General features: G+C 37.5%; 1 protein-coding gene across 1 annotated transcript; it reads right to left on the bottom strand.

Annotated features, from left to right (window-relative positions):
• Window positions 1-5,579: 5,579 nt before the first annotated feature.
• On the bottom strand, window positions 5,580-13,996 carry FBXO43 (F-box protein 43). Its single transcript, XM_011966730.1, has 4 exons — window positions 12,512-13,996; window positions 9,376-9,478; window positions 6,306-6,509; window positions 5,580-6,199 (listed from the first exon to the last, which is right to left on the bottom strand). The coding sequence occupies exons 1-4, from the start codon at window positions 13,978-13,980 to the stop codon at window positions 5,951-5,953; spliced, it is 2,025 nt and encodes a 674-aa protein (XP_011822120.1). The 5' UTR covers window positions 13,981-13,996; the 3' UTR covers window positions 5,580-5,950.
• Between the last annotated feature and the right edge of the window lie 2,700 nt (window positions 13,997-16,696).

The raw sequence follows: 16,696 nt of genomic DNA, 5'->3' as shown, positions 1-16,696 counted from the left end.
TGGGCTCAAGCAATCCTTCTGCCTCAGCCTCCCAAAATGCTGAGATTACAGGTGTAAGCCACCATGCTCGGCCTAAGCCAGACATTTTTTTGCAAGCTGGTTAGAAGATGATTTTATAGTTTCATTTGGCATGATGATGATATCAAGGTTATATGTTCTAGCCCCACAAATGCTATTTCATTTTATTCTATTCACATGCAGCCAAATGTGTAGTAACACAAATTGGTGTAAGAGTTTCCAGAGTGAGTTCACAATACATCAAGCCTTTTAACTTTCCATTTATAAAGGAAATAGGCTCAGATGCAATAAGTAACTTGCATAAGGGAACAACTAGTAAGTAGTTCAGGAGACCAACCCAAGCTTTTTTACTTCTAGCCTAAGGTTCCTTCCATTATACCATAAATGGTTCTAAGAAAGATCAGCTAAAAGAATGAGTAGACCAAATATATTCATGACTATATGTTTACATGGAATTTAAGAAATCATTTAGATCCCACTTTTTGTATATTAAAGCATTAATCACTGAAAATCAAACATTAATTAATAAATTATTAGGATAAAATTGTTTAGTTACTATTTTATAGTGGTTTACTTGGATGAAAGTACCAATAGCACCAACTCGTTCAATAACTATTTACCAAGCACCTTTTACTTGGCTGGCTACTACACTAGGTGCTAGGGATGCAATGGTATTTACATCAAACATAAGATAGTCTAGGACTTCACAGAGCTTACAGGGAAATAAAATTAACAACTGATTTAAATAAAGTGAACTAAGTGCCATGACAGAGGGTGTACAACCTGCTATGGAAGTACACAGTTGGGATAACTGGTCCAAGTCAGTTATGACAATACATAATAACGATAGTGTCACTTTTTTCTGGGTAGCTGGATCCTCTGTTCTATAAAGTTGTACACAATACTGTATGACTTTCTTCTAGTTAACCTATCTCTTGACCCCATCACAAATATAAAACCCACCAAAAAGAAACGCCTTTTGAATTCCTACTTTGATCCTTTTTCTTCAGAGTTTTATTACAAAATCATTACAATATGGGTATTCAGTCTTTATACTATTTCATTCACATATACTTGATTGTAATATTTAAACCCCAAATAAAATCAGAAATATAAAAAACATCAACTTCCATTGTTTCACAGTACTTATAGTAAAGAGAACCACTTACTGTTAATTTCTAAAATTAAATGTGATAAAATCTTTTTCACCACCAAAAGTGAAATAAAAGATTACATTCTAATGGGCTGGTGCATTAGTCCGTTTTCATGCTGCTGATAAAGACATACCCAAGACTGGGAAGAAAAAGAGATTTAATTGGACTTACAGTTCCACATGGCTGAGGAAGCCTCAGAATCATGGTGGGAGGCAAAAGGCACTTCTTGCATAGAGGTGGAAAAGAAAATGAGGAAGAAGCAGAAGTGGAAACCCCTGATAAACCCATTAGATCTCCTGAGACTTATTCACTGTCCTGAGAATAGCACAGGAAAGACCTGCTCTCATGACTCAATTACCTTCTCCTGGGTCCCTCCCACAATATGTGGGAATTCAAGTTGAGATTTGGGTGGACACACCACCAAACCATATCATTCTGCCCCTGGTCCCTCCAAATCTCATGTCCTCACATTTCAAAATCAATTACACCTTCCCAAAAGTGCCCCGAAGTCTTAACTCATTTCAACATTAACTCAAAAGTCCAGCCCAAAGTCTCATGTGAGATTAAGGCAAGTCCCTTCTGCCTATGAGCCTGTAATACAAAAGAAAGCTAGTGACTTCCTAGATACAATGGGGGTACAGGTATTGGGGAAATACAGCTGTTCCAAATGGGAAAAGTTATCCAAAACAAAGAGGTTACAGGGCCCATGGAAGTCCGAAAACCAGTAGGGCAGCCAAATTTTAAAGCTCCAAAATGATCTCCTTTGATTCCAGGTCTCACATCCAGGTCACGCTGATGCAAAAGGTAGGTTTCCATGGTCTTGGGCAGCTCTGCCCCTGTGGCTTTGCAGGGTATAGCCTCCCTCCTGGCTGCTTTCATGGTCTGGCGTTGAGTGTCTGCAGCTTTTCCAGGCACATGGTGCAAGCTGTCGGTGGATCTACCATTCTGGGGTCTGAAGGATGGTCTTCTCACAACTCTCACAACTCCACTAGGCAGTGCCCCAGTAGGGACTCTGTGTGGGGGCTCCAATCCCACATTTCCCTTCTGCACTGCACTAGCAGAGGTTCTCCATGAGGGCCCCACCCCTGCAGCAAACTTTTGCCTGGGCATCCAGGCATCTCCATACATCTTCTGAAATCTAGGCAGAGGTTCCCAAACCTCAGTTCTTGACTTCTGTGCACTCACAGGCTCAACACCACGTGGAAGCTGCCAAGCCTTGAAGCCACAGCCCAAGCTGTACACTGGCCCCTTTCAGCCATGGCTGGAGTGGCTGGGACACAGGGCACCAAGTCCTTAGGCTGCACACAGTATGGGGACCATGGGCCAGGCCCATGAAACCACTTTTTCCTTGTGGGCCTCTGGGCTTGTCATGGGAGGGGCTACTGTAAAGGTCTCTGACATGGCCTGGAGACATTTTCCCTATGGTCTTGGGGATTAACATTTGGCTCCTTGCTACTTATGCAAATTTCTGCAACTGGCTTGAATTTCTCCCCAGAAAATGGGTTTTTCTTTTCTATTGCATAGTCAGGCTGCAAAATTTCCCAACTTTTATGTTCTGCTTCCCTTATAAAACTGAGTTCCTTTAATGACACCCAAGTTACCTATTGAATGCTTTGCTGCTTAGGAATTTCTTCTGCCAGATACCCTAAATCATCTTTCTCAAGTTTAAAGTTCCACAAATCTCTAGGGCAGGGGCAAAATGGCACGAGTCTCTTTGCTAAAACATAACAAGAGTCACCTTTACTCCAGTTTCCCAACCAGTTCCTCATCTCCATCTGAGACCACCTCAGCCTGGACTTTATTGTCCAGACTGCTGTAAGCATTGGGGCAAACCCATTCAACAAGTCTCTAGGAAGTTCCAAAATTTCCCACATTTTCCTGTCTTCTGAGCCCTCCAAAGTGTCCCAACCTTTGCCTGTTACCCTGTTCCAAAATTGCTTCCACATTTTCGGGTATCTTTTCAGCAACACCCCACTTTACCGGTACCAATTTACTGTATTAGTCTGTTTTCACACTGCTGATAAAGACATACCCGAGACTGGGAAGAAAAAGAGATTTCATTGGACATACAGTTCCACATGGCTGGGGAGGCCTCAGAAGCATGGTGGGAGGCAAAAGGTACTTCTTACATGGTGGTGGAAGAGAAAATGAGGAAGAAGCAAAAGTGGAAACCCCTGTTAAACTCATCAGATCTCCTGAGACTTATTCGCTATCCCAAGACTAGCACAGGAAAGACCTGTCACCGTGATTCAATTACCTCCTCCTGAGTCCCTCCCGTAACACGTGGGAATTCTGAGAGATACAATTCAAGCTGAGATTTGGGTGGGGACACTGCCAAACCATATCAGCTGGGTAACCACAAAATGACAAAGGTGATCAAATGAAGAGGTCAGTATGACTGCAATATATAAAAGACAATAACAAAGTGTGTCATGATGGACTAGAAATAGGATTCCAGATTCCTTCATTGTACTACTGACATTTTTTCACAGGTTAAGTAAAAGAAATGTTTCTATTTCCTTTTGCATTATTCTGTAATAAAATAATAAAAATTCATAAGATACTAGGAAATGTGAGTATTTAAAATGATCCATTAAATTGAATAAATATTGCTTTTCATTTTTTAAAAATATGTCAAGGAACTGGATCTGTGATTTTTAAGATCTAAAAAGTCACTGAAGGAATATCATTTAGGCCAGGCAGAAATCAAGAGTATAAAATAGCAATACTGTTCATATGACAAATGAAGATATGGTTTGATCTGAGCCACAGAAAGAGGGCTTAGGTCAGGTGCAGTGGCTCACACTTGTAATCCCAGCATTTTGGGAGGCCAATGCAGGCAGATCACTTGAGGTCAGGAGTTTGTGACCAGACTGCCCAACATGGTGAAACCCCATCTCTACTAAAAATACAAAAATTAGCCAGGCATGGTGGCAGGCACCTGTAATCCTAGCTACTCAGGAGGCTGAGGCAGGAGAATTGCTTGAACCCAGGAGGCGGAGGTTGCAGTGAGCTGAGATCATATCACTGCACTCCAGCCTGGGTGACACAGTGAGGCTCCATCTCAAAAAAAAAGAAAGAGAGGGCTTAAATAAATTAAATAATTAAATTAATTAAAGAATCAACTTCATAAATTAAGAGAATCAAGACTGAAATAAATTTCCTAAAAACAAAGAAACTTCTCTTATAGAGAAAAAAGTTAAGACTAAGTGAAGAACATTAATTAGTAAGTTGATCCTGATGTGAAAGATGTCTCAGAAAATTTATGAATAAATATAATTTACATAAATTTAGCCTCCAAAAACCCTTTGTGGAATTAGAAAGGATATACATGAAAATTTAATATTTAGCAGCTAATCTAAATTTTATAGCAAGTTAAGTAACAAGTTAAAATTTCAGGCAGATTTCCCTCACATATGCCTATATCTAACTCATACTTCAAATTGCTTTGTTAAAAAAACATGTAAGAGCTACATTTAAATCTATGCATAGATTGTGAACACAGATATGTATATATATCAGTTACCTATACACAAACAAAAAAATTATGAAACTATCTTCAAATTTTCCCCTGGTACTAGTAATTTGTTTAACAGTAGAACTTATCTCTTTCTTAGCCCAGCGCGGTAGCTCATGCCTGTACTCCCAGCACTTTGGGAGGCCGACGCGGGTGGATCACTTGTGGTCAGGAGTTCAAGACCAGTCTGGTCAACATGGTGAAATCCCATCTCCACTAAAAACACAAAAATTAGACGGGCATGATGGTGCGCACCTATAATCCCAGCTACTCTGGAGGCTGAGGCAGGAGAATCACTTGAATCTAGGAGGCGGAGTGTACAGTGAGCCGAGATCCCATGAGATCATGCCACTGCACTCCAGCCTGAGAAGACAGAGCTAGACCATGCCTCAAAATAAAACAAAACAAAACAAAACAAAACAAAACAAAAACTTATCTCTTTCTTGCTGCTGTTCTATAAACAGAACATGCAAACTCAAATCATTTTTGGAAATGATTTATAAATCATTTAAGTACTTTTTAAAGTACTTTATAAATAACTTAGTAAACCTTCGTACTTAAATCTGTCTTTTCCAACCAGCCCAAATTTGTCAGAATATCCAGATTAGATTAAATAAATGAAATCTGTGCCTATAGTTCTAGAATTTTTTAAAGTTCTTATTTGAAATGTGTTACTTATAAGGGTATATTAACTAAGACTCCCATTATGAATAACTATATACTTCTAATAAGTTACTCTTTATGTCTTCCTAGTTATTAATATTCAGTAAATTTTACTTAACCAGAGACTGAAATTATAGAATAAATTCGATAGAACTTCTGAAAATATTTTATTTATATTTCATTTCAGTCAAGTACTCATTTTCCAAATCTATAAGGCCATCTGTCTCGAGTTCAAAATCTTTAATACTATTTGAAAAACTATTTTTTAAAAAATTATTGAAGAACATTTCAACAGAGAGTGATGAAATGCACAAATTTAAAATGTTATATAAAACAATAAAATACATACATATAACAATGAAAATTCTTTATTTAAAACACCAAGTTATTAAAATGGGTAAAATGACATAGTAAAATAAAGTTTTTTCAAAACGAACTTTAAAGAAAACATACAATGCCATGGATTATAATATATACAAAATAGGAAAAAATCATCACCTGTCATTAATGGGAAGATTTGCATGTATTCAAAATATTCATAATTTTAAGTCAGATAAATAGAACACTGCATGGGGGAGTGCTTCTATATTTAGTCTCTTCAGAGGCGTTTTAAATTCCGCTTACTCTGGGCACTTCCTGGGAGAGCATCTTTTCTATTTCTTGGCTTTGCTGCTCCTCTACTACATTCTTCAGACCCATGATAAGCACACAAACATAACACACAAAAGTCAAAACCACAGGCTGTGCGGCTACACAGTCCCCTTTTCTTATATGGCTGGTATTTAGCAGGGGACTGGCACCTTGGGCAAGGTTTTAATGCTTCATCAATAAAAAGTGTTTTGGCAACCTGCAGTGAAAGCACACACACTAAATCTTCTGGTTTCATATAGAGGAGCACTTTATTTCAAACTCTGTAAATATTTCTAATAACTTATTATATAATAAATACTCACCTTAACATATTCTTCCTGTTTACTACTTAAGTGAGTAACAGAAGAGCTTGCTAGAGGTGTCAAAACTTCTCCCCAGGGAGATAATGTTGACACTTGCTCTCTCTGAGAACCAGGTATCCTAGCCTGTGCCTGCACAGATCTTAAAGCTGAGCGATTTAAAAGCTGGAGCCGAGTGGCAGCATCCTCGACATTTAATACAGCCCCCTGTGGTAAAGGACAAGAGGCATCAATATTGCAATACCAAAACAGTTCCAGGATAGCTTTCTGTTGCACACGGATTTACAAGCTTTGAAGAGTTTTTTTTTTTTTGCCATCAGAATTCTCTCCCTAGGCCATTCCTTTTTAGAAAAAAAAAAAAAAAGGACCTTTTCTCACTTAAATAAATATAAAAAGAAAAAATTTTAAATTAAATTCTACATCTAAGTTTGTATGTCTGGTTACTTTTCCATTTTTTAAAGTTTGGTTCAGCAAACCTTTCCTGTAAAGGACCAGATAATATATAGTCTAGACTTTGTGGGCCATGTAGTTCCAGCTACTCAACTCTGCGGTTGTAGGAAGAGCAGCTGTAGGCAAGAAGTAAACAAAAGAGTGGAGAAAACCATCAAATAACTTTCTTGTATACTTTTTTTTGTTTTGGTTAATAATACACTGGAATAGTTCAAGTAGGAAGCAACCAGTCTATGTTGGAATAGGACAGCAAAGGGCCCCAGGAAGGATGTCTCTGAGGAAAAGAAGGAACAGGTAGAATACCTGATTTGTTTGGACTTACACAGAGGAGACTTTCAGTTCTGGTGGATAATGGGAGATGAATCAGGGATCTGTATAGAGAAACACTAAGCAAAAATAAATAAATAAAAGAGAGAGACAGAAAACTAGGCAATTATTAACTCTGGAGGGAAAAAGTTATACAAGAACGAAAGTGTAATCATAGTGTACGACATACTAAAGCTGTGAAAAAAGTTATAATAATCTCAATACAATCTTTATAATATCAGCACCTAATTCTGATTCATTCCCAAACGGTGGTGTAACTATAGTCATAAGATAGGAAAAGAGAGAAAGGAATTCAGAGAGAGAGAGGGGTTATGTTGGTAGTGGTAGTAGTAGTGAGAGGTTAGAGAACCTAATCCTTCTATAGAAAATAGTAAAGAAATGACAAGGAAATAAAATCATTTAGAAATATGGAGCTAAATACTAGAAGAAAGTGTTGAAAATGATTGTCTTAATGGAACAAGAATCAAGAGTATGAAGGCATAATGGTATATTTTGTTACGATAGTCCAATTTGACTTTTTAAACCATGTATTACTTTGAAAAAGATTTTAAAAAGCAAGTCAAAATAAGAAAAAGAGCATAAGAAAGGAGGAAAAGTACAGTTCTTTAAGAAACTGAGTTTTTAAAAAAGTGATTGCAGAGTATGAGGATAGAATTTTTTCTTTTTCTTTTTTTTTTTTTTTTTTTGAGACAAAGTTTAACTCTGCCACCCAGGCTGGAGTGCAATGGCATGATCTCAGCTCACTGCAACCTCCACCTCCCAGGTTCAAGCGATCCTCCTGCCTCAGCCTCCCAAGTAGCTGGGATTACAAGCCTGCACCACCACACCCAGCTAATTTTTGTATTTTTAGTAGAGAAAGGGGTTCCACCATGTTGGTCAGGCTGGTCTCGAACTCCTGATGTCAAGTGATCCACCAACCTCGGCTTCCCAAAGTGCTGAGATTATAGGCATGAGCCACTGTGCCTGGCCAAATATGAGAATATTTCTCTTTTTTTTTTTTTTTTGAGAATTGAATATTTCATTATCTGGAGTTACATGGAGGGTTGCCAGCACAACCATATGCTTCTTCCTTAGAGGAGTTAAGGAGTATATGGAGCCAAATGTTTAAATATTAATAAGTGCATGCTTAAACAACTGTTTTTTAAGTCTGTCCTTAGTATACAGGGCAGCATTCAAAAAAGAGATGTTAAGAAGGCAATTAATATCTTCCCTATTATAAACTCCCAGAGCCAGTAGCTACAGAAGTAGCCAGGAGCTCTGAAAGGGTGAAAAGGTAAAGCTTTTCTTCAAAATAAAAAAGAAAGTCAAAGTTTTAGTTAATAGCAGTCCCTAATAGTTCGCTGTAATGAAAAACCTGCCAATCTATATGTAGATGTTCATATTTGTTTATGCCATGCTTCATTCCAATTATTATATTTAGTCAAATTAGAAATTTACTTATAGTATGTTATTAAATATTTTTCACTAGAACAGGAATGAATTATTGAACTCTCAGAATTTTTTTTGGCCTAAAGTTAAATCTATAATCAAACATGGGTGCTAGAGTCATCAGATACCTATTACACAAAACAGCATGACTGACAGGAATCCATCAGCTTCTGTAGGACTTTTCTTGTAATTTTAAAGCCAGAATTCAAATCGTCAAGGGATTGCAAGTTTATGATGCTTCACAGGTACTGATTTGCTTTGCTCACTTACCTCCAGGCTTGTACATATGTTATTTTCTCTGCTAAAACCCTCTTCTCTGTGTTCACCTGGCTAACTGCTAACTCATCATTCAGGTATCAGTAGAGACGTACTTCTCCTGATTCCCAAGTATCAGTCAAAAACTCCTTTAAATAACTCTGGGCTTCCTTTAACATACCTGGATTGTAGTCACCTATTTGGGTGTGTGCTCCAAAAGAGCAGGAACCATATCAGAAATGTTCACCATTGTAATCTGAGTACTGGTACAGTCACTAGCATGTAATGTCCACTCGAAAGACTGGATTAAAAATGCTATAAGCATATCTCATTATGATTAGGATCCAGCATATAATTGGTATTCAAATGTTGCTAAGAGCACATACACGTAAGCAGCAACAAAGCCCAAAAAGATGTTCTTGATGCTAAGTTGTTTATTCCATTTACAGACTGGGTGAAAAATGAGTTTGGGAAAGCTAAAGAATTTATGAGTAAATGTTTGTTAAATGGAAAAGATTAAAAGATAGCAGGAAAACCAAATTAGGTTGTCTAGCAACATGAGATTATTATGTATTTATACAAATCCATTTTAGAGAAGTATTATATACATTACCTCGGAATCTGTTTTCAGTTGTGTGATATAAAATTTTCTCCTCCGATTTGCATTTTTATCTTGAACAACAATTTCACGCCAATTTCTGCTTACTTTCCAAACACTATAACAAAAAGATCCATCCTTAAATTGCATACATTCTATAGGATTAACATTTTGTTGTGTATGCTAACTAATGAGAAAAATTTGTCTTCAAGATTTTGGGCAGTAAATCTAAACCTAAAAATTTAGATTAAAAATATGACTTAGTCAACACTGTTATTTCATACTGATTCATCATATAAAAGAATTCCTATTAAAATGTAAAATATATGCCAGCATTATATAGATAGATTACTCTTTTATAAATGGTCATATAAAGCCAGTATGAATCCACTGGGAGACTGATTAAGAGGATTTAACTTCAAATGTAACATTAAAAATTTGGAACAAGAGATACAGGAAATGATTGTCATCTCTAACACAAGAGGTTTCATCAATTTCTCCTATTCCTGTGTTTATCTCTGTCATTTTGATTACATAAACACAAGCACAATTAATCTGTCATTGGCATTACTAAGTGCCAACTATAAATACTATTATGGGTCGTACCAGAGTTCCTACTTCATTAACCAAAGTTTATGAGAATGAAGCAGCTAAAACCACAATTTTTGTCCAGTGATTGCTGATTTATCAATAACTTTGATAATATTATTATTAAAAAGTAATACTTTGACTGTTAATCTGGTCTTTTTTTTTTTTTGTTATTCTAACAAATCAAAAGGAGTAAGGTCAGAAAAGATTGAAATAAAAAAGTCACTTCTTACAGAGGGTCCCAGTTGTCAAAACTACTATTCTTCCAGCTACCATGGCCACTTCAATTGCCATTAACTCTCTCTAAGCTGATATATGTGCCCTATATCAGAGGGAAGGAAAGGAACAGACATAAAGTCACCCAATAATAGGGAAGAAATGAACTACATAATTGGGTATTTGCCACAGATACTGCAACTGATTATCAACTCACAAGTTACTAGGAAGAACAGTATTGCCAACATAGTTACATACTTTGTAGTACCAATACTGTACTTTTGGAGAGATGGGAAGGAGAGACAATTGTTGAAATATGACTGAAAATCAACTGCTCACATAAGCAAGCACCCAAAAGTGTCACCCAATTTTAATTTTAATTGATGAAAATACTCCAGCATATAAAAAAAGCATTCCTGGCCGGTCACAGTTGCTCACACCTGTGACCCCAGCACTTTGGGAGGCCAAGGCAGGAGGATTGCTAGAGCCCAGGAGTTTGAGACCAGCCTGGGCAATGTGGTAAGACCCCATCCATACCAAAAATATTTTTAAAATCCTGTATCTCAGCCATCTCCTTAATTTTTTAAAAAGTTTATCATTTGAACATTTTTAAAAGGCATACAACATGGGTGCACTAATCTGTTTATTATCCTACTTAAGATATACCAAATACATTCTTGATCAAATCTATTTCAGAAAGCCTTAAACCTTAATAAAAGTTTATGGAAAAATACTAGATTAGAAATCAGAGAGCTCATTATAGACCTAGATCTATTCCTATCTCCTTGAGTGGCTGTCAGAAGGTTACTTCTCTGGGGCTTATTTCCTCCTCTGCGAAACATGTGATTGAACTAGATACCTTAGAAGACTTCCAGGTAAGAAATCCTACAGTTCTCTACAATAAACATACAATTAATGTGTGGAGGAAAGATAAAGGGCTTTGATGGAAGTAGTGGCCATAAAAACAACAAGGAGAGAACAAGCAGTGGCTCACACCTGTAATCCCAGCACTTTGGGAGGCCGAGGTGGGAGGATCACTTGAATTCAGGAGTTCCAGACCAGCCTGGGTAACACAGTGAGACCCCATCTCTACAAAAACTAAAAACAAAACAAAACAAAAAAACCAAGGACCCTATAAAAAACTCTTGACATATACCTGTCAAGAAAGAGGTTCGCTAACTTCCTGCATGTTCCTCCATAACCATATCACTTTGCAGAAATTCTGTTCCACATGACTTCTCTCCTTCATTGCCATGGCATTCCCATGGGTCTTGTCTTCTGATTGTCCTGTAACTCCCCCAAATTGGCATGAACAGAGGCTCATTTTAGTCTTTGTAACCCTAGTTCCCACCCTCAATATTCTGAAATGTCTTTCTCTTTATTATGCAGCAGCATTCAATCTACTGCAACATCTGTGAAAACAAATTCTTCAGTTTCTAATTTCTTGAAATTCCCCAAAGTAATTAACTTTCACTGCTGTGTTAACAATAAAAATGAAATAATCCATATTACCCTGATCTCTGGAAAGATCAAAACCTAAAATGAAAGCTAGCCACTGTTTTTAAATTCTAGAACTTAAATAATTAAGTGGTATTCTTTGTACACTGCCATTTCTCAGTCACCACAATGCATTACAATATTTCTGACAAAGTGTCATAACTTTAATACTACTTGCAATCTGACAATATGATCTGAACTATTAAATCATCAAACAACTTACATGGAATAGAGCTTGCCATCTTGAAAATTTAAAATTCAACATTTAGCAACTCTCTTTCCAAATGACAGTGATAAGAACTTTATTCAGAAAAAAAGACTATATTATTGCTACTTAAGCAGGCTTTTAAACAGAAGGATTGGCCGGGCGCGGTGGCTTATGCCTGTAATCCCAGCACTTTGGGAGTCCGAGGCAGGTGGATCACAAGGTCAGGAGATCGAGATCATCCTGGCTAACATGGTGAAATCCCATCCCTCCTAAAAATACAAAAAATTAGCCAGGCATGGTGGCGGGCACCTGTAGTCTCAGCTGCTCAGGAGGCTGAGGCAGGAGAATGGCGTGAACCCAGGAGGCGGAGCTTGCAGTGAGCCGAGATCATACCACTGCACTCGAGCCTGGGCGACACAGCAAGACTCCATCTCAAAAAAAACCCAAAAACCAAAAAACAAAAAAACAGAAGGATCTGTACTAGTTAGCTTTGCTGGGAAGTTCACTTAAACTACCTTTGATATAAGATAACAAAAGATAGAGATAATAAAACAAAATAAAGGACAACCACTCAAGTCACAGAAAAACTTTCCAACTTAAAAAAAGGTAAGTTTTATTTCATAAATAACTCTTACTTCTTACCTGCATAGGCTCTCTGCAGTCAAGGAATCTAAAACCATAGCAAGAATATGCTTTAAATTTCTGTATTTTAATTCTGTTAAGATGTCCAGTTTTTCTATACCCATTTTCTTGCCAATCAGTCCTGCAAGTATACACTGTAGCACAGCTATTTTCTCCCCATTCCCTTGCTCTAAGAATTCATGTCCACTATTTTCCTGGAATCTTTTTCTTTTGCTTTTCATGAACAGCTCATGCACCAATTGCAAGGCTGGGGTCTTCGATAAATTCTTTAAGCTAAAGGTCAAATCCCCACTCTCATCACCGCTCAGCTGACCCTCTGAGATGGCAGAAGCAGCTGCTGCTCTTTTTTCAGAGTCAGGGTGGACAATCTGCTTTTCCTCTTCTGTCTCTGACTGCGAGCTTTGCTCCCGAAGGGTGGACAGTCTTCTCGACCTTCCAAGATGTCTTGTCTTTCTTATGGTGTCCCCCACTTTGGGAGTCCCCTTATGTTTCTGAAGTAGTTCTTGAAAAGAACCCTCCTGGTCAGAGAGGGAATCTTCTGATTTCTCCAAGCTAAGTGAGTTAAAACCACTGTCTTCAGGCGTTGAAATATTGCCTCTCACTTCAGGTGAAGGAGAAAGTATTTGACTTGCATTAAATCGAATGTTTGCCACAAGATTACTTATCGGAGTCACAAATATGTCCTCATCTGTTCCACAAGTTGTTCCACTAACAGAGGAGCCCAGGAGCTCTGGACATGCATTCTCATCATTAATGCATAAACTGCTATCACTGAAGTCATGCGTGATAGAGTCTTTAAAATCATTGCCCTGAATTGGAGATATACATTCAACTTCAAATAGGCTACAATCATCTTTGGAATCATCAATTGTGGAAGTCTTTTGCTGAGAAAAATTAAGCCTCAATTTTTGACTGCATGAAGTCACTTCTTCTGTTTTTAAAGTGCTAGTAACTAAAGGGCTAAAATTATTTGCCCTGGAAAAACCTGAAGCACTGCTTGGAATGTTTTTTTCTAAGTTGAGAACTTGGCTTATACTACTTTCTAGAGCACTATTTTGTGATTCAAAGTCCCCCTTTAGAAGAGAGAAAGATACATGCAACCTTCTGCGAGGTAAACATTTTTTCCCACTGATTTTAGGTGTTTCACAAAGTTCTGGGGTTTTATCATTTTCCTTCCTAGGCAAGATAAATTTCTTTTTTTGAGTGGGAGACTCTAAAGAATGTGTTAAGCCCAGGCCTGAAGTTTCAGGGTGCTCATGGAGTAATGTTGGGCCTTTTACTTTCTTTCCAAGATATTCTTTATCTGTATTATCAAAGCTATAAGATTTTAACTCATTGTAGCCACTATCTTGAAATGAAGATGTGGAACAAAAATCTCTGAAGGTGGAGTACTTGGAGTTGACAATTGGAGGAGAGTCCACCCCATTTCCTGCTTCAGTGCCAGCTTGACCTGAGTGTTTTTGAGACATCTTCAAAATCTCTGTTTCTGCAAAGTGACAACAAAGTTATTCTGCCTTTGAAATGAGAATCCAGGCAGCTTACACCAAAATACATTATTTGTTATGAGTACAGATAATAATGGAAAATTGTAAGACAATTTTTGAAAAGTTACTTTAAAAAAAAATTCTACTCCATAAAAAACTGTTGTATATCCTACTTAAAATGAGTTGTTGACATCAAAAAGCCAAAATGTTCAGTTTATAAATATTCGAAGATCACTTGATTAACTATAGGCTAAGCACCATGTACACATATTTTATTGAACTACCCTAAAGAGAAAAAACCTAGAAGCATTATTTTGATATTATTACCTTATGATTTTCACAGAACTAAACAATTTTCATTTTAATATTCCAGCTTATTTGTGCCAGCTTATATTAGTCTAGTCAGAAAACACTATATGCTACTTTTTAAACATCTTTGGGAAATGTGTCAAATAATGCGTGCTGCCACTACATCCACCTGCAATCAGGCTGAACAACTCAAGTAATGTTCAAACATGTAACACAGACCTGTTGTAGAAATCTAGTCCCCATAACCATTCACAAGGTGTGAATTCCCAGACTTAAGCCTTTACAAAGACTCTGGCTCATCAATAAACTACTAACACATTCTTCTTGAGCTAACCATAATGCACCACTGCACCACAGACAGGGCCATTTCAAACTTGGCATGTTGTACTTATTCATATCTCACTTTCTAAATATTTTGTGATGCAAGGTCCAGTTTCAGCCTTGAATTCACAGTTAACAGGCAACTATTTATGGGGAAACCACCATTTAAAATATTCTTGAAGTTGCAAATAAAGAATGCAACTCAATTACTTAAAGAAGTTACTCAGTAGTTACACGAGCAAAGAATGACACTAAGAAATATTTTACTCTTTAACCTTTTCAACAGTATCATCATATTCCTTCTTTTTAGAAACCTGAAATAAATCTTAAAGAAAGCTAACAAATTTGTTTTGATAAAAATAGTGTTAAGAAAAAAAATTTATTATAGTTTTCGATATTTTTCCAGATGATTCAAAGGACACGAAGAAGACTGTCATTCCTTCAAAGTTTTCTCCAGGACAAATGCACAATTTTTCTCCATTAAAAGATCCTGGGAAGATCTATTTAGTTGGCTGTAATGTGACAGTAATTTATTTATGCTTAAATTTAATCAAATATATGAGTGAATGATCTTTGTTACAAAAGCAAATTGCTACTCTAAACACAAATTATTTCTTTATGGTTTGATGATCATTAAAAGATTATTTTTACTAAACAAAGTCTAAGTATTTTTTAACCTTTTAAGTCTATACTCATTTTTGATAAATGTCATACATGTCCCCTTCTGATCTACATCCTCTCAGATCACTGCTAACTTCTGCATATGGTCACAAGCCAAGATTTATCAAACTGCTTTTTATAATTTTGTTCTATTTTTAAACAATTTTGTTTTACAAATAATAAACTAGAATGCATATTCAAATTACACCTCCACCCATGAACTGTTTTCTCCCTCTCTGAAAGTAATTCTGCTAAATAACACTTTTCACTCAATTTGGATCACAGTCCTTTTGTTTTTATTTATATATTTTTTAGTTATTTATTATTATTTTTTTTTGAGATGGGAGTCTCTTGTTGCCCAGGCTGGAGTACAATGGCGCGATTTCGCCTCACTGCAGCCTCTGCCTCCCGGGTTCAACCAATTCTCCTGCCTCAGCCTCCCCACTGGCTGGGATTACAGGTGCACACCACCACGCCCGGCTAATTTGTGTATTTTTAGTAGAGACGGGCTTTCGCCATGTTGGCCAGGTTGGTCTCGCACGCTTGACGTCAGGTGATCCACCCACCTTGGCCTCCCAAAGTACTGGGATTACAGGCTTGAGCCACTGCACCCGGCCGGTCACGGTCCTTTTAGAAGGTTATGGCAATTGTACTGCTACTTCACCACTAGGTGTCTCACAATGCTAGAATTTGGGAAACTCAAGAGGCAAACTGTTGAAAACAAAGTGGGGAATGCAGATATCATCTCTTCCCCTAAAATGTTATCCAAAAATCTAATCTGGCCGGTGGCTCACGCCTGTAATCCCAGAACTTTAGGAGGCCGCGGCGGGAGAAATGCTTGAGTCCAGGAGTTTGAGACCAGCCTGGGTAACATAGTGAGACTCCATCTCTTTAAACAAACAAAAACACAATTTGTTTCTGTTCGTCTACACACTTAAAGTTGCCTCCAAAGTCCTTTCTCTGCTATCATTTTCATCTTTCTACTACCCCAAGACGTTGGTCTCAAACGTGGTTCTTCCCAACTGAATTTTAAAATTATTCATGTAAAATCATGGACTGTGTGTTGTATTTTATGGACTCAACAGTTCACGGATAAATTCAATCAAGCCTCTTCCATATTCATTTCAAAAAACTAGGCTTCTGATAAAAGGCTGAGAAAATTTATCCCTAAAGAGTTCTTCAAGAAAAAAAGAAAGAAAAAAGCAGCGGCCGGACGCGGTGGCTCACGCCTGTAATTCCAACACTCTAGGAGCCGGAGGCAGGCGGATCACGAGGTCTGGAGATGGAGACCATCCTGGCTAACATGGTGAAACTCCGTCTCTACTAAAAATACAAAAAACTAGCCAGGCGAGGTGGCGGGCGCCTGTAGTCCCAACTACTTGGGAGGCTGAGGCAGGAGAATGGCGTGAAC

Source organism: Mandrillus leucophaeus, unplaced genomic scaffold (assembly GCF_000951045.1).
Source record: "Mandrillus leucophaeus isolate KB7577 unplaced genomic scaffold, Mleu.le_1.0 Scaffold770, whole genome shotgun sequence".
Classification (NCBI taxonomy): Eukaryota; Metazoa; Chordata; class Mammalia; order Primates; family Cercopithecidae; genus Mandrillus; species Mandrillus leucophaeus.
This window is presented reverse-complemented; position numbering and strand designations above follow the sequence as displayed.

What these genes read in the sequence shown, in the direction of transcription:
- FBXO43 (XM_011966730.1), bottom strand. Translation starts at nt 13,980, where the DNA reads ATGTCTCAAAAACACTCAGGTCAAGCTGGCACTGAAGCAGGAAATGGG. An exon ending in ACTGCAGAGAGCCTATGCAG is followed by an intron (nt 9,479 to 12,511) that starts GTAAGAAGTAAG and finishes TTTTTGTTATAG; the next exon opens with TGTTTGGAAAGTAAGCAGAA. An exon ending in AACTGAAAACAGATTCCGAG is followed by an intron (nt 6,510 to 9,375) that starts GTAATGTATATA and finishes CCTTTACCACAG; the next exon opens with GGGGCTGTATTAAATGTCGA.